General features: G+C 43.6%; 1 protein-coding gene across 1 annotated transcript in view; it reads left to right on the top strand.

The window, feature by feature from the left end:
• The window catches only part of LOC110485613 (ligand-dependent corepressor), a 76,718-nt gene that overhangs the window by 30,041 nt on the left and 23,718 nt on the right, over positions 1-22,959 (top strand). Inside the window, exon 2 of the mRNA XM_036948330.1 lies at positions 13,298-13,363. Within this exon, the coding sequence (XP_036804225.1) occupies positions 13,298-13,363 (66 nt within the window). The remainder of the gene's footprint in view (positions 1-13,297; positions 13,364-22,959) is intronic.

The following is a 22,959-nucleotide window of genomic DNA, read 5'->3' as shown; positions in this document are numbered from 1 at the left end:
TCTGTAGTTACTGATAGTGTTATGTGTTGCTGTCACTTTTCAATAGAAACAGTTGGACGTCCGCACGTCCGCATCTCAAATCCCCAACCATTTCCTCCCGCCTGCTCGCCTTGCCATCTATGAAATGTTTGGGTAAAATACCCATGACCCCGTCGACCACTTCCTCGCCGGGCGCCGCAGCTAAACATCAACAGAAGGTGTCCTCCGTTCTGTTCTGCCCGCGGCGGTGAATCGCAACGTCTCTGAGTGAGCCCAAGGTGCTGAATGAACAAAAAACAGTACAATCGTGATTCTAGTGATTCTACAGTTTTCTATGAGATTCTAAAGATTCTATGAGATTCTACAGTTTCTACAGATTCAATGCCTCCATCCTCTATTCCCCAAACAGAAAGAAGGAACATGCTTTGGAAAAAGACTGCAATTACTACTTTTAAAAAGGTGTATTGAGGGTTTTTGTGAGTGAATGCGAAGCTACCTGACCATGGTCTACACTAAGGGCAAGGTCATACTTCTGATATTCTGTGGAATCCTCGCTGTGCATTGTGGCTCCGCACTAATCTAACATTCCGTAATGTATTGACCCTATTGTCAGGAATTCTCCAGAATGTGAAAATAGATGTTAGAAGGAGGAGGAGAAGGTTCTGAGAAGTTAAGGTTATAGAACCGTCTGAAGTGAATGGACTCATGGCTGAAATAAGCTGTACATGCTTACCGTTTTCTGAACAGAGATAGTTTTGACACGTTTTGAATTCGTTTTTCAATTGATGGTTTTGACGACCTTGTCGATTGACAAAAGGGGCTACTGTTTGTGTTGTGGTGAAGAGCAAAATTTATCAGCCCCAGCCGTAGGTAGCCTTTTCTCTATTCTGTGACAGTTTAAAAAAACACAAAACATGTTTCTCTTTCAGGCAATATGCTTTATTAAGTTTGCTCCATCTCTTTTAAGAAGAAAATAAAATAAATGGTCCTGTATTTCCTCTCTAGTTTGTTGCTCCATAAATAAATGATCCTGTATTTCCTCTCTAGTTTGTTGCTCCATAAATAAATGATCCTGTATTTCCCCTCTAGTTTGTTGCTCCATAAAGAAATGATCCTGTATTTCCCCTCTAGTTTGTTGCTCCATACAGAAATGATCCTGTATTTCCTCTCTAGTTTGTTGCTCCATAAATAAATGATAATGTATTTCCCCTCTAGTTTGTTGCTCCATAAAGAAATGATCCTGTATTTCCCCTCTAGTTTGTTGCTCCATAAAGAAATGATCCTGTATTTCCCCTCTAGTTTGTTGCTCCATACAGAAATGATCCTGTATTTCCTCTCTAGTTTGTTGCTCCATAAATAAATGATCCTGTATTTCCCCTCTAGTTTGTTGCTCCATAAAGAAATGTTCCTGTATTTCCCCTCTAGTTTGTTGCTCCATACAGAAATGATCCTGTATTTCCTCTCTAGTTTGTTGCTCCATAAATAAATGATAATGTATTTCCCCTCTAGTTTGTTGCTCCATAAAGAAATGATCCTGTATTTCCCCTCTAGTTTGTTGCTCCATAAAGAAATGATCCTGTATTTCCCCTCTAGTTTGTTGCTCCATACAGAAATGATCCTGTATTTCCTCTCTAGTTTGTTGCTCCATAAATAAATGATCCTGTATTTCCCCTCTAGTTTGTTGCTCCATAAAGAAATGATCCTGTATTTCCCCTCTAGTTTGTTGCTCCATACAGAAATGGTCCTGTATTTCCCCTCTAGTTTGTTGCTCCATAAAGAAATGATCCTGTATTTCCCCTCTAGTTTGTTGCTCCATAAAGAAATGGTCCTGTATTTCCCCTCTAGTTTGTTGCTCCATAAAGAAATGGTCCTGTATTTCCCCTCTAGTTTGTTGCTCCATAAATAAATGATCCTGTATTTCCCCTCTAGTTTGTTGCTCCATAAATAAATGATCCTGTATTTCCCCTCTAGTTTGTTGCTCCATAAATAAATGATCCTGTATTTCCCCTCTAGTTTGTTGCTCCATAAAGAAATTGTCCTGTATTTCCCCTCTAGTTTGTTGCTCGATAAAGAAATGGTCCTGTATTTCCCCTCTAGTTTGTTGCTCCATAAAGAAATGATCCTGTATTTCCCCTCTAGTTTGTTGCTCCATACAGAAATGGTCCTGTATTTCCCCTCTAGTTTGTTGCTCCATAAAGAAATGATCCTGTATTTCCCCTCTAGTTTGTTGCTCCATAAAGAAATGGTCCTGTATTTCCCCTCTAGTTTGTTGCTCCATAAAGAAATGGTCCTGTATTTCCCCTCTAGTTTGTTGCTCCATAAAGAAATGTTCCTGTATTTCCCCTCTAGTTTGTTGCTCCATAAAGAAATGGTCCTGTATTTCCCCTCTAGTTTGTTGCTCCATAAAGAAATGGTCCTGTATTTCCCCTCTAGTTTGTTGCTCCATAAAGAAATGATCCTGTATTTCCCCTCTAGTTTGTTGCTCCATAAAGAAATGGTCCTGTATTTCCCCTCTAGTTTGTTGCTCCATAAAGAAATGATCCTGTATTTCCCCTCTAGTTTGTTGCTCCATAAAGAAATGGTCCTGTATTTCCCCTCTAGTTTGTTGCTCCATAAAGAAATGATCCTGTATTTCCCCTCTAGTTTGTTGCTCCATAAATAAATGGTCCTGTATTTCCCCTCTAGTTTGTTGCTCCATAAAGAAATGGTCCTGTATTTTCCCCTCTAGTTTGTTGCTCCATAAAGAAATGATCCTGTATTTCCCCTCTAGTTTGTTGCTCCATAAAGAAATGGTCCTGTATTTCCCCTCTAGTTTGTTGCTCCATAAAGAAATGGTCCTGTATTTCCCCTCTAGTTTGTTGCTCCATAAAGAAATGGTCCTGTATTTCCCCTCTAGTTTGTTGCTCCATAAAGAAATGATCCTGTATTTCCCCTCTAGTTTGTTGCTCCATAAAGAAATGATTCTGTATTTCCTCTCTAGTTTGTTGCTCCATAAAGAAATGATCCTGTATTTCCCCTCCAGTTTGTTGCTCCATAAAGAAATGATCCTGTATTTCCCCTCTAGTTTGTTGCTCCATAAAGAAATTAGAGGTAGAACGATTAATAGGCATGGCCGATTTTAATTAGGTCCGATTTCAAGTTTTCATAACAATCGGTAATCAGCATTTTTGGAGACTGATTGATTATGGCCGATTACATTGCATTCCACGAGGAAACTGTGTGGCAGACTGACCACCTGTTACGCGAGTGCAGCAAGGAGCCAAGGTAAGTTGCAAGCTAGAATTAAACTTATCTTATAAAAAACAATCAATCTTAACATAATCACTAGTTAACTACACATGGTTGATGATATTACTAGGTTAACTAGCGTGTCCTGCGTTGCATATAATCAATGCGGTGCCTGTTAATTTATCATCGAATCACAGCCTACTTCGCCAAACAGGTGATGATTTAACAAATACGCATTCAAGTAAAAACACAATTGTTTATTTTCTATACACAGAAGTATATATTTTTAAACCTGCGTATTTAGTTTAAATTAATACATTTTAGCAGGCAATATTAACTAGGGAAATTGTGCCACATCTGTTGCGCTCATGGCACACAGAGTCAGTGTATATGCAACAGTATGGGGCTCATGGCGAACTAATTTGCCAGAATTTTACATAATTATGACATAACATTGAAGGTTGTGTAATGTAACAGCAATATTTAGACTTAGGGATGCCACCCATTAGATAAAATACTGAATGGTTCCGTATTTCACTGAAAGAATAAACGTTTTGTTTTCGAAATGATAGTTTCCGGATTTGACCATATTAAATCAAATCAAATTTTATTGGTCACATACACATGGTTAGCAAATGTTAATGCGAGTGTAGCGAAATGCTTGTGCTTCTAGTTCCGACCATGCAGTAATATCTAACAAGTAATCAAACAATTTCACAACTTCCTTATACACACACAAGTGTAAAAGAATGAATAAGAATATGTACATACAAATATATGAATGAGTGATGGCTGAACTGCATAGGCAAGATGCAGTAGATGGTATAGAATACAGTATATACATATGAGATGAGTAATGTAGGTTATGTAAACATTATATAAAGTGCCATTGTTTAAAGTGATTAGTGATACATTTATTACATCCAATTTTTAATTATTAAATTGGCTAGAGATTTGAGTCAGTATGTTGGCAGCAGCCACTCGATGTTAGTGATGGCTGTTTAACAGTCTGATGGCCTTGAGATAGAAGCTGTTTTTCAGTTTCTCAGTCCCAGCTTTGATGCACCTGTACTGACCTCGCCTTCTGGATGATAGAGGTTTGGGGGGGGAACAGGCAGTGGCTAGGGTGGTTGTTGTTCTTGATGATCTTTTTGTCCTTCCTGTGACATCGGGGTGCTGTAGGTGTCCTGGAGGGCAGGTAGATTGCCCCCGATGATGCGTTGTGCAGACCTCACTACCCTTCGAGAGCCTTGCAGTTGTGGGCGGAGCAGTTGCCGTACTAGGCGGTGATACAGCCCAACAGGATGCTCTCGATTTTGCATCTGTAAAAGTTTGAGTGTTTTCGGTGATAAGCGAAGTTTCTTCAACCTCCTGAGGTTGAAGAGGCGCTGTTGCGCCTTCTTCACCACGCTGTCTGTGTAGGTGGACCATTTCAGTTTGTCCGTGATGTATATGCCAAGGAACTTTCCACCTTCTCCACTACTGTCCCATCGATGTGGATAGGGGGGTGCTTACTCTGCTGTTTGCTGAAGTCCATGATCATCTCCTTTTTGTTTTGTGACATTGAGTGTGAGGTTATTTTCCTGACACCACACTCCGAGGGCCCTCACCTCCTCCCTGTAGGCCGTCTCGTCGTTGTTGGTAATCAAGCCTACCACTCTAGTGTCGTCTGCAAACTTGATGATTTGAGTTGGAGGCGTGCATGGCCACGCAGTCATGGGTGAACAGGGAGTACAGGAGAGGGCTGAGAACGCACCCTTGTGGGTCCCCAGTGTTGAGGATCAGCGGGGTGGAGATGTTGTTTCCTACCCTCACCATTTGGGGGGGGCCCCATCAGAAAGTCAAGGATCCAGTTGCACAGGGCGGGGTCGAGACCCAGGGTCTTAATGACGAGTTTGGAGGGAACTACAGTGTTAAATGCTGAGCTGTAGTCGATGAACTACATTCTTACAGAGGTATTCCTCTTGTCCAGATGGGTTAGGGCAGTGTGCAGTGTGATGGTGATTGCGTCGTCTGTGGACCTATTGGGGTGGTAAGCAAATTGGAGTGGGTCTAGGGTGTCAGGTAGGGTGGAGGTGATATGATCCTTGACTAGTCTCTCAAAGCACTTCATGATGACGGAAGTGAGTGCTACGGGGCGATAGTCATTTAGGTCAGTTACCTTAGCTTTTTTGGGAACAGGAACAGTGGTGGCCCTCTTGAAGCATGTGGGAACAGCAGACTGGGATAAGGATTGATTGAATATGTCCATAAACACACCAGCCAGCTGGTCTGCGCATGCTCTGAGGATGAGGCTAGGGATGCCGTCTGGGCTGGCCGCTTTGCAAGGGTTAACACGGTTAAATGTTTTACTCACGTTGGCCGCGGTGAAGGAGAGTCCGCAGGTTTTGGTAGCGGGCCGTGTCAGTGGCAAGTATTGTCCTCAAAGCGAGCAAAGAAGTTGTTTAGTTTGTCTGGGAGCAAGATGTCAAATTTTGTTCCTTTTGATGGCATAGAAAGCCCTTCTTGCCTTGTCTTGTCTCTCAGATTGTTCACAGCTTTGTTGAAGTTATCTGTGGTGTATCTCTCTTACTCCATCTCACTCCATCTTTCTCTCTCTCTCTCTCTCTCTCTCCACTTGTCTTTAAATAACTTGGAGCTTTAGTGGGAATTGTAACAAACTGAACCACCCTCCCTCTTTCTCCTCTCCTCCCTTCCTTAAGTAACCCTTCCCCCCTCCTCTTGCTCTCCTCCTCCTCTCCTCCTCTCCTCCCTTCCTTAAGTCACCCCCCCTCCTCTTGCTCTCCTCCTCCTCTCCTCCTCTCCTCCCTTCCTTAAGTCACCCTTCCCCCCCTCCTCCCCCTCTCCTCCTCCTCCTCCTCCTCTCCTCCTCTCTTCCCTTCCTTAAGTCACCCTTCCCCATCTCCTCTTGCTCTCCTCCTCCTCTCCTCCCTTCCTTAAGTCCCCCTTCCCCCCTCCTCTTGCTCTCCTGCCCCTCTCCTCCTCTCCTCCCTTCCTTAAGTCACCCTCCCCCTCTCCTCCTCCTCTCCTCCTCTCCTCCCTTCCTTAAGTCACCCTTCCCCCTCTCCTCTTGCTCTCCTCCTCCTCTCCTCCTCCTCTCCTCCCTTCCTTAAGTCACCCTTCCCCCCTCCTCTTGCTCTCCTCTTCCTCTCCTCCTCTCCTCCCCCCCTCCTCTTGCTCTCCTCCCCCTCTCCTCCTCTCCTCCCTTTCTTGGCCGCATCTATAATTGTTATTGATTGGGTTCTCGTTAAGACTGTTGTTCACCACCCTGAGATTCACGGCCCCTCTATTAAAGGCTTCCGAGGGAGAGAGGAGAGGAATGATAGAAAAATGTGAGAAAAGAAATGAGGAAGAAAAAGGACAGGATGAATAAAAAAGGAGTGACAACCTTGTCTGTCACAGTGTAGCGCCCCCCAAACGCCTCCATCTTCTGCGCTCTTTTGATCTGCTAGGTTCTCAGTTCAGAAAGGTTTAGTGAGATGCCAATCTGTCTGTTTAGTATGATCCTCTGGCTATGACACTAAGAACTAAGTGCTGCGGAAGTTAACTAACTTCTCTCTCTCTCTGTTTCTCTTTCTCTCTGTCTCCGCCTCCATTTTTCCCTGTCTTCCCTTCTCCTCCTCTAAAGGATAATAACATAATTAGAGCAGGTCTTTTGCTGCATGGTGTATGATTGTGTGTGTAACTCCATTCCCTGGACTCTTAATTGATTGCCTTCATGGGGACTTGTTATATTCCTCCCTGGATGTGGAGGAGATGTTTATTTTCTTCTGTGTGTGTGGAGAGAGAGGGAGAGAGAAAGAGGGTGTGTGTGTGTGTGTGTGTGTGTGTGTGTGTGTGTGTAAAACATTCTACAGCTACAATATGATAGAGGTCATTTGGACGTACATTTGGACTGGTGCTCAATCAAACCGGCACTTCAGAAACCCCAAACTGTGGTTTGCTTACGTCAGTATGCATGGCTGTCCAATGTCTTAGTTGTGGTAAACAGGTCTTGATCCGTGCCTTCCATTTTAGCCTCCGTATCTTAGGTTATTTCATTTGGTGTGGAACTGAACAGAATGGCATGCTCATGTTTGGCTGGTCTTCTAATACCTGTTGGTTAGAGCCTGTAAGTAAGCATTTCACTGTAAGGTTGTTGTATCCTGTTGTATTGTTGTATCCTGTTGTATTGTTGTATCCTGTTGTATTGTTGTATCCTGTTGTATTGTTGTATCCTGTTGTATTGTTGTATTCGGCGCACGTGACAAATACACTTTTGATTTGATGCCATCTAGGCCCTATGTGGCTCAGTTGGTAGGGCCTGTATGTGGCTCAGTTGGTAGGGCCTGTATGTGGCTCAGTTGGTAGGGCCTGTATGTGGCTCAGTTGGTAGGGCCTGTATGTGGCTCAGTTGGTAGGGCCTGTATGTGGCTCAGTTGGTAGGGCCTGTATGTGGCTCAGTTGGTAGGGCCTGTATGTGGCTCAGTTGGTAGGGCCTGTATGTGGCTCAGTTGGTAGGGCCTGTATGTGGCTCAGTTGGTAGGGCCTGTATGTGGCTCAGTTGGTAGGGCCTGTATGTGGCTCAGTTGGTAGGGCCTGTATGTGGCTCAGTTGGTAGGGCCTGTATGTGGCTCAGTTGGTAGGGCCTGTATGTGGCTCAGTTGGTAGGACCTGTATGTGGCTCAGTTGGTAGGGCCTGTATGTGGCTCAGTTGGTAGGGCCTGTATGTGGCTCAGTTGGTAGGGCCTGTAGTAGGGCCTGTAGTAGTAGTAGGGCCTGTAGTAGTTGGTAGGGCCTGTATGTGGCTCAGTTGGTAGGGCCTGTAGTAGGGCCTGTAGTAGTGGATGGCCCTACCTGTGGTAGGGCCATCCACTAGCAGTGGTGTTGGATCTGTGACATCCACTAGCACTGGTGTTGAATCTGTGACATCCACTAGCACTGGTGTTGGATCTGTGACATCCACTAGCACTGGTGTTGGATCTGTGACATCCACTAGCACTGGTGTTGGATCTGTGACATCCACTAGCACTGGTGTTGGATCTGTGACATCCACTAGCAGTGTTGTTGAATCTGTGACATCCACTAGCACTGGTGTTGGATCTGTGACATCCACTAGCACTGGTGTTGGATCTGTGACATCCACTAGCACTGGTGTTGGATCTGTGACATCCACTAGCACTGGTGTTGGATCTGTGACATCCACTAGCACTGGTGTTGGATCTGTGACATATGCTAGCACTATTTCCCTCTATACCATTTTGTATTTCATTAACCTTTGACTATTGGATGTTCTTATAGATACTTTAGTATGGTCAGTGTAACAGTATAGCTTCCGTCCCTCTCCTCGCTCCTCCCTGGGCTCGAACCAGCAACACAATGACAGCAGCCACCACATCGAAGCAGCGTTACCCATGCAGAGCAAGGGAAACAACCACCCCAAGGCTCAGAGCAAGTAAAGTTTGAAACGCTATTAGCGCGTGCTAACTAGCCAGCCATTTCACTTCGGTTACACCAGCCTCATCTCGGGAGTTGATAGGTTTGAAGTCATAAACAGCGCAATGCTTGACGCACAACGAAGAGCTGCTGGCAAAACGCACGAAAGTGCTGTTTGAATGAATGTTTACTTGCCTGCTTCTGCCTACCATCGCTCAGTCAGAAACTTAGATACTTGTATGCTTGTATGCTCAGTCAGATTATATGCAACACAGGCCACGCTAGATAATATCTAGTAATATCATCAACCATGTGTAGTTAACTAGTGATTATGATTGATTGTTTTTTACAAGATAAGTTTAATGCTAGCTAGCAACTTACCTTGGCTTACTGCATTTGCGTAACAGGCTCCAGTGGAGTGCAACGAGAGAGAGGCAGGTCGTTATTGCGTTGGACTAGTTAACTGTAAGGTTGCAAGATTGGATCCCCCGAGCTGACAAGGTGAAAATCTGTCGTTCTGCCCCTGAACGAGGCAGTTAATTCTTGTGACTCTCAAACCCGGATCCGGGAGCATAATCATAGCCTCAAACTAATTAGCATAACGCAGCGGACATAAATACCCCTAGAAAAGGTTCCTATTCATGAAAATCACAAATGAAATATATTGATACAGGGCTTAGCCTTTTGTTAACAACACTGTCACCTCAGATTTTCAAAATATGCTTTACAGCCAACGCTAGACAAGCATTTGTGTAAGTTTATCATGGCATAATGCTATGCTAGGCTCTGCTGGCAGCAGGCAACATTTTCACCAAAATAAGAAAAGCAATCAAATTAAATAATTTACCTTTGAAGAACTTTGGATGTTTTCACTCAGGAGATTCCCAGTTAGATAGCAAATTCACAGCCATATAAGGAGTCATTGGCTTGAGGCGGTTTCAAAAAATGCGGCACTCCCTGATTGGATTTTTATCTGAGTTTCGCCTGTAACATCAGTTCTGTTGCACTCACAGACAATAGCTTTGCAGTTTTGGAAACGTCAGAGTGTTTTCTATCCAATGCATAGTCAAGCATCTTTTTGTGACAAAATATCTTGTTTAAAACGGGAACGTTTTTTATCCAAAAACTAAAATACTGCCCCCTAGTCGTAAAAGGCCACCGTTCCTAGGCCGTCATTGAAAATAAGAATGTGTTCTTAACTGACTTGCCTAGTTAAATAAATATTAAATAAAGGTGTAAAAAAAAAATTGGCAAATCGGCGCCCAAAAATACAAATTTCCGATTGTTATAAAAACTTGAAATCGGCCCTAATTAATTGGCCATTCCGATTAATGGGTCGACCTCTAGTTAGAGCCATCTGGAATGAGGATGAATTGAAACATTTTCTGGTTCACAGAAATGGTACAAAAGAGGTGGCTAACCACTGCTCAGCTGATTGGTTGGCATACTGTCAATTGAGACATTTGGTGACTAAATGTAATGGAAAGAAGAAGAAATGACATCACCAAACCAAGATAAATGACTTAAACCACAATGGGAAAAGACTTGGGAGTGTTTAAATGATGTCATGGGCAGAAAATCAAATGAATCTCCATCGTTCTTTGAAGTTGACGGGTCATTTATTACAAATCCTTTTTGATATTACCAATCATTTCCAAGACTGTTTCACTAGTGAATTTCACTAGTGAAGTGGACCGTCAGGGTTCTTAGTGAAGTGGACCGTCAGGGTTCTTAGTGAAGTGGACCGTCAGGGTTCTTAGTGAAGTGGACCGTCAGGGTTCTTAGTGAAGTGGACCGTCAGGGTTCTTAGTGAAGTGGACCGTCAGGGTTCTTAGTAAAGTGGACCGTCAGGGTTCTTAGTGAAGTGGACCGTCAGGGTTCTTAGTGAAGTGGACCGTCAGGGTTCTTAGTGAAGTGGACCGTCAGGGTTCTTAGTGAAGTGGACCGTCAGGGTTCTTAGTAAAGTGGACCGTCAGGGTTCTTAGTGAAGTGGACCGTCAGGGTTCTTAGTGAAGTGGACCGTCAGGGTTCTTAGTGAAGTGGACCGTCAGGGTTCTTAGTAAAGTGGACCGTCAGGGTTCTTAGTGAAGTGGACCGTCAGGGTTCTTAGTGAAGTGGACCGTCAGGGTTCTTAGTGAAGTGGACCGTCAGGGTTCTTAGTGAAGTGGACCGTCAGGGTTCTTAGTGAAGTGGACCGTCAGGGTTCTTAGTGAAGTGGACCGTCAGGGTTCTTAGTAAAGTGGACCGTCAGGGTTCTTAGTGAAGTGGACCGTCAGTCCCCATGTCCAAGATGAATTCACAGCAACACACATTATTACACAGAGCCATGATCACACATCCCTTCTATCTCTAATTACTCAAACAAATAGCAACACACATTATTACACAGAGCCATGATCACACCTCCCTTCTATCTCTAATTACTCAAACAAACAGCAACACACATTATTACACAGAGCCATGATCACACATCCCTTCTATCTCTAATTCCTCAAACAAACAGCAACACACATTATTACACAGAGCCATGATCACACCTCCCTTCTATCTCTAATTACTCAAACAAACAGCAACACACATTATTACACAGAGCCATGATCACACATCCCTTCTATCTCTAATTACTCAAACAAACAGCAACATGACCTGGACAAAAATATTCAACATTTCATGGAGCGGCGGGGACTGTGAGGGGACACACACACACACACACACACACACACACACACACTCGTATTAATGACATAGTTTTAGTTGTGTTGTTTGTACTCTTATTAATGACATAGTTTTAGTTGTGTTGTTTGTACTCTTATTAATGACATCGTTTTAGTTGTGTTGTTTGAACTCTTATTAATGACATAGTTTTAGTTGTGTTGTTTGAACTCTTATTAATGACATAGTTTTAGTTGTGTTGTTTGTACTCTTATTAATGACATAGTTTTAGTTGTGTTGTTTGAACTCTTATTAATGACATAGTTTTAGTTGTGTTGTTTGTACTCTTATTAATGACATAGTTTTAGTTGTGTTGTTTGAACTCTTATTAATGACATAGTTTTAGTTGTGTTGTTTGAACTCTTATTAATGACATAGTTTTAGTTGTGTTGTTTGAACTCTTATTAATGACATAGTTTTAGTTGTGTTGTTTGAACTCTTATTAATGACATAGTTTTAGTTGTGTTGTTTGTACTCTTATTAATGACATAGTTTTAGTTGTGTTGTTTGTACTCTTATTAATGACATAGTGTTAGTTGTGTTGTTCGAACTCTTATTAATGACATAGTGTTAGTTGTGTTGTTTGAACTCTTATTAATGACATAGTTTTAGTTGTGTTGTTTGAACTCTTATTAATGACATAGTTTTAGTTGTGTTGTTTCTATATGGTTGTATTTTCAGTGTGTGGCTGTCCTTGTGTATCAGTGTTTTGTTACTTGTCTTGTTTGGTGTTTTTTGTGGACCCCAGGAAGAACAGCTGCTTCTTCTGCAGAAGCTAATAAACAACCCCCCCCCCCCCCCCCCCCCCCCATCTTAAAAACCTTTTTCCAGATCTGGATGTATAACAGCCAGGGTTAAGATGAACTTGTTCCCAAAAGCTGGTTTAATCTCCCTCTTAGCAGCAGCTCTGCCTCTTAACCTGCATGGAGAGAGGGGAGTGTGGGGGGGGGGGAGCAAAAGAGAGAGAGAGAGAGAGAGAAGTAGAAAGAGAGAAAGCAAAGGCGAAAGAGAGGTAGGGAGACCGAGCTACTTTTATTTTAAGTGGTATTGATCTGCCCGCATTTCCTTTGGCATCACAGTAGGCTTGACTTGAAGGACAAAACCTCCCGTCGAGTTACCCCCTCTCTCCCTTCCTTCCTCTTTCTCACTCCCTCCCAAACCCCATACCACCCCCACCTCTCTACTCCAACCCCTCTAACCCTCTTATACCCATCTTCACTCCTCAGCTTCTTCACCAAGCAGTTTATTTTCCTCTCCTCCTCTCCTCCTCTTTCCTTTTAGAGAGAGTGGGGAGGGGGAGGGTGGAGGAGAGGAGGGGGGGGGGGGGGGGAGAAGGACGGGGTGGAGGAAACTGCAATATGTATTTGCGTTACTTCACAGGGTTGCCAAGCAACAGCTGAATCCAGTATTTACAGTTAATAAAAAGTGAGTGACATTAGCTAACAGTGTTATATTAGGTAAAGAAGGGATTTGCTTTTAAGAAAAGAAAATTAAAGCCAAGGTGTGTGTGTGTGTGTGTGTGCGCCAGTGTGTGGGGGTGGGGTCTGTCTGTAGAACTGTAAGTGGATGTGAGCCAGTGTGTGGGGGTGGGGTCTGTCTGTAGAACTGTAAGTGGATGTGAGCCAGTGTGTGGGGGTGGGGTCTGTCTGTAGAACTGTAAGTGGATGTGAGCCAGTGTGTGGGGGTGGGGTCTGTCTGTAGAACTAAGTGGATGTGAGTCAGTGTGTGGGGGTGGGGTCTGTCTGTAGAACTAAGTGGATGTGAGCCAGTGTGTGGGGGTGGGGTCTGTCTGTAGAACTGTAAGTGGATGTGAGCCGGGGTGGGGTCTGTCTGTAGAACTAAGTGGATGTGAGCCAGTGTGTGGGGGTGGGGTCTGTCTGTAGAACTGTAAGTGGATGTGAGCTCCCCCGTCTTCTACAAACCTGAGTCCTGTACTTAGTTGTTCTCTCTGTCTTCCCTGCAGGGTTTGAAAGCATTTTGGAAGGGCTGTTCGGGCCGGGACTAGTCAAAGATATTACCCTTTTTCAAGGTAAGCATGTCCTCGCCAACTATCTCCATACCTGTCTCCCAGATGGCACCCTATTCTCCATCTAGTGCACTGCTTTTCACCCATAGGCCCAGGGCCCATAGAGAGCAATAGTAATGGCATATTTTTGTAGGCACTAACTCCGCCATGGCCCGTTGGACAAAGCCTATGGGGAAATTATATACAGTGCCTTGCGAAAGTATTCGGCCCCCTTGAACTTTGCGACCTTTTGCCACATTTCAGGCTTCAAACATAAAGATATAAAACTGTATTTTGTTGTGAAGAATCAACAACAAGTGGGACACAATCATGAAGTGGAACGACATTTATTGGATATTTCAAACTTTTTTAACAAATCAAAACTGAAAAATCGGGCGTGCAAAATTATTCAGCCCCCTTAAGTTAATACTTTGTAGCGCCACCTTTTGCTGCGATTACAGCTGTAAGTCGCTTGGGGTATGTCTCTATCAGTTTTGCACATCGAGAGACTGAAATTTTTTCCCATTCCTCCTTGCAAAACAGCTCGAGCTCAGTGAGGTTGGATGGAGAGCATTTGTGAACAGCAGTTTTCAGTTCTTTCCACAGATTCTCGATTGGATTCAGGTCTGGACTTTGACTTGGCCATTCTAACACCTGGATATGTTTATTTTTTAACCGTTCCATTGTAGATTTTGCTTTATGTTTTGGATCATTGTCTTGTTGGAAGACAAATCTCCGTCCCAGTCTCAGGTCTTTTGCAGACTCCATCAGGCTTTCTTCCAGAATGGTCCTGTATTTGGCTCCATCCATCTTCCCATCAATTTTAACCATCTTCCCTGCCCCTGCTGAAGAAAAGCAGGCCCAAACCATGATGCTGCCACCACCATGTTTGACAGTGGGGATGGTGCGTTCAGCTGTGTTGCTTTTACGCCAAACATAACGTTTTGCATTGTTGCCAAAAAGTTCAATTTTGGTTTCATCTGACCAGAGCACCTTCTTTCACATGTTTGGTGTTTGCTTGTGGCAAACTTTAACCGACACTTTTTATGGATATCTTTAAGAAATGGCTTTCTTCTTGCCACTCTTCCATAAAGGCCAGATTTGTGCAATATACGACTGATTGTTGTCCTATGGACAGAGTCTCCCACCTCAGCTGTAGATCTCTGCAGTTCATCCAGAGTGATCATGGGCCTCTTGGCTGCATCTCTGATCAGTCTTCTCCTTGTATGAGCTGAAAGTTTAGAGGGACGGCCAGGTCTTGGTAGATTTGCAGTGGTCTGATACTCCTTCCATTTCAATAGTATCGCTTGCACAGTACTCCTTGGGATGTTTAAAGCTTGGGAAATCTTTTTGTATCCAAATCCGGCTTTAAACTTCTTCACAACAGTATCTCGGACCTGCCTGGTGTGTTCCTTGTTCTTCATGATGCTCTCTGCGCTTTTAACGGACCTCTGAGACTATCACAGTGCAGGTGCATTTATACGGAGACTTGATTACACACAGGTGGATTGTATTTATCATCATTAGTCATTTAGGTCAATATTGGATCATTCAGAGATCCTCACTGAACTTCTGGAGAGAGTTTGCTGCACTGAAAGTAAAGGGGCTGAATAATTTTGCACGCCCAATTTTTCAGTTTTTGATTTGTTAAAAAAGTTTGAAATATCCAATAAATGTCGTTCCACTTCATGATTGTATCCCACTTGTTGTTGATTCTTCACAAAAAAATACAGTTTTATATCTTTATGTTTGAAGCCTGAAATGTGGCAAAAGGTCGCAAAGTTCAAGGGGGCCGAATACTTTCGCAAGGCACTGTATACATATTTTTTGTAGGGTTTATAGATAAATGCCAAAAATAAGGTCAGAGGTTAACACCGGCTTAGGAGATCTTCTATGTTTTGTTCTATGAGATAATCTTCATCAGCTAACGTCACTTTTTAGTGAGTTTTGAAGCATTAATGTTATGAAATAAGCAAATAAAGCACATTGAGGCTTCATACATCGTAAAGGTCATGTTAACTGACTGATATTATCTCATAGAACAAAACGGACATCTCCTAAGCCTGTGTTAACCTCTGACCTTACACTATATTGTTAATATATGAAACTCTTAATATATGTTACAATATTTTCTTAATATATGAAACTCAGGAGCTGAAAAGAGGTCTAAATGTTTAGGTTCCTGAATGGAATTACAACCCCTCAAATTACCCAAAGACAACAACATCATCAACAACAACAACAACACCTTGTGCGTCATCGCACCAAGCGTGCAGCTAGACTGCTTCAATACACATGACTTCTAACACACAGAAAGTGTGTGGGTCAGGAGAATCAAATGTCAAATGATACGGCTCCTCAACCCAGCCAGCCAGAGCTCTCTTTCCTCTCTCTCTCTCTCAATTCAATTTAAGGGGCTTTATTGGCATGGGAAACAAACGTTTACATTGCCAAAGTAAGTGATAATAAACAATTTTAAAAAATTCAGTAAACATTACACTTGCAAAAGTTCCTGAAGAATAAAGACATTACAAATGTCATATTATGTCTATATACAGTGTTGCAATGATGTGCAAATAGTTAAAGTACAAAAGGGAAAATAAATAAACATAAATATGGGTTGTATTTACAATGGTGTTTGTTCTTCACTGGTTGACCTTTTCTTGTGGCAACATGTCACACATCTTGCTGCTGTGATGGAACACTGTGGAATTTCACCCAGTAGATACGGGAGTTTATCAAAATTGGGTTTGTTTTCTAATTCTTTGTGGATCTGTGTAATCTGAGTGAAATATGTGTCTCTAATATGGTCATACATTTGGCACGAGGTTAGGAAGTGCAGCTCAGTTTCTACCTCTCTCTCTCTCTCTCTCTCCAAACCCTAGGAAATGAGGTCAGTGTGGCCACCTATCGTCTTGTGACACATCCTCCACCAACTTCAGAATTAGTGTAAATGTTTCAGATGCGTCTTCCTCTTCGCTCATTCAACCACACAGCAAACACACACATATAAATGCACACACATTTCCACAGGAAGTACACGTACAAACACACACACATAAATGCACACACATTTCCACAGTAAGTACACGTACAAACACACTCGCACCCTCTCTCGCTCTCTCTCTCACAGCTGAGTGCAGCAGGGTGGGGGGTCATGCTAGCTGTTGGACGGTAGCTAATTGGCTCTTTCCCAGGGCTATTGTAACTACTAGAACCACGGGGGCCCACTCACTCACCTTTGACCTTTTGACACACCATGGGTAAAAAGAAAAGTGCACCTAGCAACACGATATAATGTACAGAACTCACTGCATCAAGTGGAATTGTATCATTCCCATTCCACTCATTCAAGTTTAGTTGTATCCACTCATTCAAATTGAGTTGTGTCACTCCCTAGTGTAGGACTAGATTCAATTGAAGGGCTTTATTGGCATGGGAAACATGTGTTTACATTGCCAAAGCAAGTGAAGTAGCTTAAGTAAAATTAACAGTAAACATTCCACTCACAGAAGTAAAAAACTATATATTTTTTAAATGTCATATTATGTATATATATATATACAGTGTTGTAATAATGTGCAAATGGATAAAGTACAAAAGGTAAAATAAATAAACATAAAAATGGGTTGTATTAACAATGGTGTTTGTTCTTCACTGGTTTGCCCTTTTCTTGTGGCGAAAGGTTACTATTACTATAAGGTTACTATATATTACTGCTGTGATGGCTCTTTCTCTCTCTCTCTCTCTTTCTTTCTCTCTCTCTCTCTCTCTCTCTTTCTCTCTCTTTCTCTTTCTCTCTCTTTCCCTCTCTCTCTTTCTTTCTCTCCATCCTTCTCTCCTTCTTTCTCAAATTCAAATTCAAGCTGCTTTATTGGCATGAAAAACATTGCATCAATATTACCAAAGCAACAATGTATACAATATATATTGTAATAAAATAATGAAGAATAATATAAATGGTAGCAAATAATACAAATAAAGCAACAACAAAATGGCAACAGTAAATAGTAGAAATATAATAAATATAAAAGGTGAAACATATAAATCGAGAGAGATATTTATATATATACATCTCATTTGTAAGGATTGGATTGTGTACTGCATAGTACTGTACTGTCTTGTACTGTGTAATGTGATTGTGTTGAGGTTCTGGTGGGAGGGGGGGGGGGGGGGGTGATGTGGTGCTTTTACTATAATGAGGATGTCTCATTAATGTAAGACAAAAAGTATATCTCTCAGTAGCGGTGTGGGTTCAACTGATGGTTAAAGGAAGCATAGCTCCATGGCAACGACCCAGACACAGAGTTCATACGGTCGTCTCTATGAAGTGGCCACGTTGATGACGTCTCTCTCTTTCTCTCCGCTCCACCCCTTCCTCCAAATGAATTGTGTGGTTTCTCACGAGAGACGAAAACGACTCCAAGGCCGTTGTTTCTCTTCTTTCTTAGATTATTGATCCTCTATCATTCATTTATTTTTATATATTTTTTTATACACCTTTTTCTCCTCCATTTTGTGGTATCCAATTGGTGGTATCCAACAGTCTTCCCTCATCGCTGCAACACCCATACGGACTCGGGAGCAGCGAAGGCCGAGAGCCGTGTGTCCTCCGAAACACACCCAGTCAAACCGCACGGCTTCTTGACACAATTCCCTCAAACCGTACGCCAGCTGCACCAATGTGTCCTCCGAAACACGACCCAGTCAAACCGCACGGCTTCTTGACACAATTCCCTCAAACCCGGAGGCCAGCTGCACCAGTGTGTCCTCCGAAACACCACCCAGTCAAACCGCAACGGCTTCTTGACACAATTCCCTCAAACCGAGGCCAGCTGCACCAATGTGTCCTCCGAAACACCACCCAGTCAAACCGCACGGCTTTCTTGACACAAGTCCCTCAAACCCGGAGGCCAGCTGCACCAGTGTGTCCTCCGAAACACCACCCAGTCAAACCGCACGGCTTCTTGACACAATTCCCTCAAACCGGAGGCCAGCTGCACCAGTGTGTCCTCCGAAACACCACCCAGTCAAACCGCAACGGCTTCTTCACACAATTCCCTCAAACCGGAGGCCAGCTGCACCAGTGTGTCCTCCGAAACACCACCCAGTCAAACCGCACGGCTTCTTGACACAATTCCCTCAAACCCAGAGGCCAGCTGCACCAGTGTGTCCTCCGAAAACACCACCCAGTCAAACCGCACGGCTTCTTGACACAATTCCCTCAAACCCAGAGGCCAGCTGCACCACTGTGTCCTCCGAAACACGACCCAGTCAAACCGCACGGCTTCTTGACACAATTCCCTCAAACCCAGAGGCCAGCTGCACCAGTGTTTCCTCCGAAACACCACCCAGTCAAACCCAGAGGCCAGCTGCACCAATGTGTCCCTCCGAAACACGACCCAGTCAAACCGCACGGCTTCTTGACACAATTCCCTCAAACCGGAGGCCAGCTGCACCAGTGTGTCCTCCAAAACACCACCCAGTCAAACCGGAGGCCAGCTGCACCAGCGTGTCGGAGGAAACACCGTACACCTGGCGACCGTGTCAGCGTGTACTGTGCCCGGCCGCCACAGGAGGTCGCTAGTGTACGATGGGACAAGGACATCCTGCCTCCTGCCGGCCAAACCCTCCCCTAACCCGGACGACGCTGGGCCAATTGTGCGCTACCCCATGGGTCCTCCCGATCGCGGCCGGCTGCGACAGAGCCTGGACTTGAACCAGGATCTCTAGTGCCTTAGACCACTGCTGCCACTCCGGAGGCCCTCTCTCGCTCTTATCCCCCCCTCTCTCTCTTTTATCCCTCTCTTTTATCCTCTCTCTTATCCCCCTCTCTCTCACTCTTTTATCTCTCCCTCTTTCTCTCTCTCTCTTTCTCTCTCTCTTAACCCCCCCCTCTCTCGCTCTCTTTTATTCCCCCTCTCTCTCTCTCTATCATCCCTCTCTCTCTCATCCCTCTCTCTTATCCCTATATCTCTCTCTCCCTCTTGTCCCCCTCTCTCTCTTATCCTCCTCTGTCTCTTGCTCTTTATCATCCCCCTCTCTCTCTTTTATACCTCTCTCTCATCCCTCTCTCTTATCCCTATATCTCTCTCTCCCTCTTGTCCCCCTCTCTCATCTTATCCTCCTCTGTCTCTTGCTCTTTATCATCCCCCTATCTCTCTTTATATCCCTCTCTCTTTTCTCCTTTTTCTCTCTCTTATCCCCCTCTTTATCTCTCTCTCTTATCCCTCCCCTCTCCAATCTCTTTTATCCCTCTCTCTTTCTCTCTCTCTCTCACCCCCTTTCTCAAATCTCTCTCTTTTATCCCCTTTCTTTCGTATCCCCATCTTTCTCTCTCTTATCCTCTCTCTCATCTCTCTCGCTCTCTCTCTCTTGCACTTATCCCCTTCTCTCCAATCTATTTTCTCTGTCTTTCTCATCTCTCCCTCTCCCTCTTTTAATCTCTCTCTCTCTCTCTCTCTCTCTCCTCTCTCTCTCTCTCGTATCCCCCTCTCTCCAATCTAATTTATCTTTCTCTCTCTCTCTCTCTCTCTCTCATCTCTCTCTCTCTCTCTCGCTCATCCCCCTCTCTATTTTATCCCCTCTCTCTCTCTCATCCCCCTCTCTCTTTTATCCCCTTTCTCTCTTATCCTTCTATCTCTTATCCACTTTCTCTTCTTATCCCCCTCTCTCCAATCTCTTTTATCCCTCTCTTATCCCCATCTCGCTCTCTCCCTCTCGTTCTCTATTATCCCCTCTCTCTCTTACCCCCCCCCGGCCTCTCTCTCACTCTCACCCCCCTCTCTCCATTCTCTCTCTCTTTCTCTCATCTCATCCCCCCTCTCAATCGCTTATCTCTCCCTCTCTCCTCTCTATCGCTCTCTCCTCTTTCTCTCTCTCTCTCTCTCTCTCTCATCCCCCTCTCTGTCTTTATCCCCTTTCTCTCATATCCTTCTCTCTACCATCCCCTCGTCTCTCTTTTATCCTTTTTCCTCTCTCGTATCCCCCCTCTCTCTCTCTCTCATCCTCCTCTTTCAATCTCTTATCTCTCTCCTTCTCTCCCTCTTATCTCTCGCTCTCTCGCTCTATTTCTGTTATCCCCTCTCTCTCTCCTCTCTTATCCCCCCCTCAATCTATTTCATTCCTCTCCTCTTTTCTCTTTTTTCTCTCTCTTATCCCCCTCTTTATCTCTCTCTCTTATCCCTCCCCTCTCCAATCTCTTTTATATATCCCTCTCCTCTTTCTCTCTCTCTCTCTCTCACCCCTTTCTCAAATCTCTCTCTTTTGTCCCCTTTCTTTCTTATCCCCATCTTTCTCTATCTTATCCCCTCTCTCTCTCGCTCTCTCTCTCTCTTGCACTTATCCCCTTCTCTCCAATCTATTTTCTCTGTCTTTCCTCTCTCTCCCTCTCCCTCTTTTATCTCTCTCTCTCTCCTCTCTCTCTTATCCCCCTTCTCTCCAATCTCGTTTAGTCCCTCTCTCCTCTCTCTCTCTCTCTCTCTCTCTCATCCTCCTCTCTATTTTATCCCCTCTCTCTCTCTCATCCCCCTCTCCTCTTTTAATCCCATTTCTCTCTTATCCTTCTCTCTCTTATTCCCCATAATCTCTCTCTCCCTCTTGTCCCCTCTCTCCAATCTCTTTTATTCCCTCTCTCATCCCCATCTCGCTCTCTCGCTCTCGTTCTCTTATCCCCTCTCTCTCTTACCCCCCCTCTCTCTCACCCCCCTCTCTCCAATCTCTCTCTCTTTCTCTCTCTCATCCCCCCTCGCAATCGCTTATTTTCTCTCTATCTCATCCCCCCTCTCAATCTCTTTTCTCTCTCTCTCTCTCTCTCTCCTCTGTTTATCTCTCTCTCTCTGTCCTTCTCTCTAAATTAAATTCAAGGGGCTTTATATTGGCATGGGAAACACAATGTTAACATTGCCAAAGCAAGTGAGGTAGATAATAAACAAAAGTGAAATAAACAAGAAAAATGACAGTAAACATTACACATACAGAGTTTCAAAATATAAAGACTTACAAATGTCATATTATGTTATAATACAGTGTTGCAACGATGTGCAAATGGTTAAAGTACAAAAGGGAAATAAATAAACATAAATATGGGTTGTATTTACAATGGTGTTTGTTCTTCACTGGTTGCCCTTTTTCTTGTGGCAACAGGTCACAAAAATCTTGCTGCTGTGATGGCACACTGTGGTATTTCACCCAGTAGATTATGGGAGTTTATCAAAATTGTATTTGTTTTCAAATTCTTTGTGGATCTGTGGTAATCTGAGTGAAATATGTCTCTCTAATTAGGTCATACATTGGACAGGAGGTTAGAGTGCAGCTCAGTTTCCACCTCATTTTGTGGGCAGTGTGCACATGCCTGTCTTCTCTTGAGGAGCCATGTCTGCCTACGTGGCCTTTCCTGCAATAGCAAGGCTATGCTCCACTTGAGTCTGTACATAGTCAAAGCTTTCCTTCATTATGGGTCAGTCACAGTAGACAGGTATTCTGCAACTATGTTACTCTTCTGTTTAGGGCCCAATAGCATTCTAGTTTTGCTCTGTTTTTTTTTGTTAATTCTTTCCAATGTTGTCAAGTAATTATCTTTTTGTTTTCTCATGATTTGGTTGGGTCTAATTGTGCTGTTGTCCTGGGGCTCTGTAGGGTGTGTTTGTGTTTTGTGAACAGAGCCAGGACCAGCTTGCTTAGGGACTCTTCTCCAGGTTCTCTGTAGGTGATGGCTTTGTTATGGAAGGGTTGGGGGGAAAATCGCTTCCTTTTAGGTGGTTGTAGAATTTTAACGGCTCTTTTCTGGATTTTGTTAATTAGGCGGGTATCGGCCTAATTCTGCTCTGCGTGCATTATTTGTGTTCTATGTTGTACACGGAAGATATTTTTGCAGAATTCTGTTTAGGCCAAGGTATGTATAGTTTTTTTGTGTGCTCTAGGGCAAACGGTGTCAAAATGGAATTTTGTATTTGTGGGTCCTGGTGACTGGACCTTTTTGGAAACACCATTATTTTGGTCTTACTGAGATTTACTGTCAGGGCTCAGGTCTGGTAGAATCTGTGCAGAAGATCTAGATGCTGCTGTAGTTCCTCCTTGGTTGGGGTCAGAAGCACCAGATCATCAGCAAACAGTAGACATTTTACTTCAGATTCTAGTAGGGTGAGGCCGGGTGCTGCAGACTGTTCTAGTACCCTCGCCAATTCACCAATTCATTGATGTATATGTTGAAGAGGTTGGGGCTTAAGGTGCATCCCTGTCTCACCCCACGGCCCTGTGGGAAGAAATGTCTTTGTTTTGGGCCTTTTTTAATCACACACTTGTTGTTTGTGTACATGGATTTTTATAATGTTGTATGTTTTTTCCCCCAAAACCCCTTTCCATCAATTTGTATAGCAGACCCTCATGCCAAATTGAGTCAAAGGCTTTTTTGAAATCAACAAAGCATGAGAAGACTCAATATACTGTTAAGATTTTCTACTGCCAAGTTTACACCTTCACTATTACAGTGGAATGTTTTACCCAGGAATTTGTCTAAAAGGGATTGAATTTGTTTTTTGTTAGGTTTCCAAACTGCATTCCTTCCATCTATAGCATTTCTTAATGTTACTCAGTTCCTTTGGCTTTGACGCCTCATGATT

This window comes from Oncorhynchus mykiss, chromosome 17 (assembly GCF_013265735.2).
Source record: "Oncorhynchus mykiss isolate Arlee chromosome 17, USDA_OmykA_1.1, whole genome shotgun sequence".
NCBI lineage: Eukaryota > Metazoa > Chordata > Actinopteri > Salmoniformes > Salmonidae > Oncorhynchus > Oncorhynchus mykiss.
The sequence above is the reverse complement of the archived record's forward strand: the minus strand, read 5'-3'. Positions and strand labels throughout refer to the sequence as shown.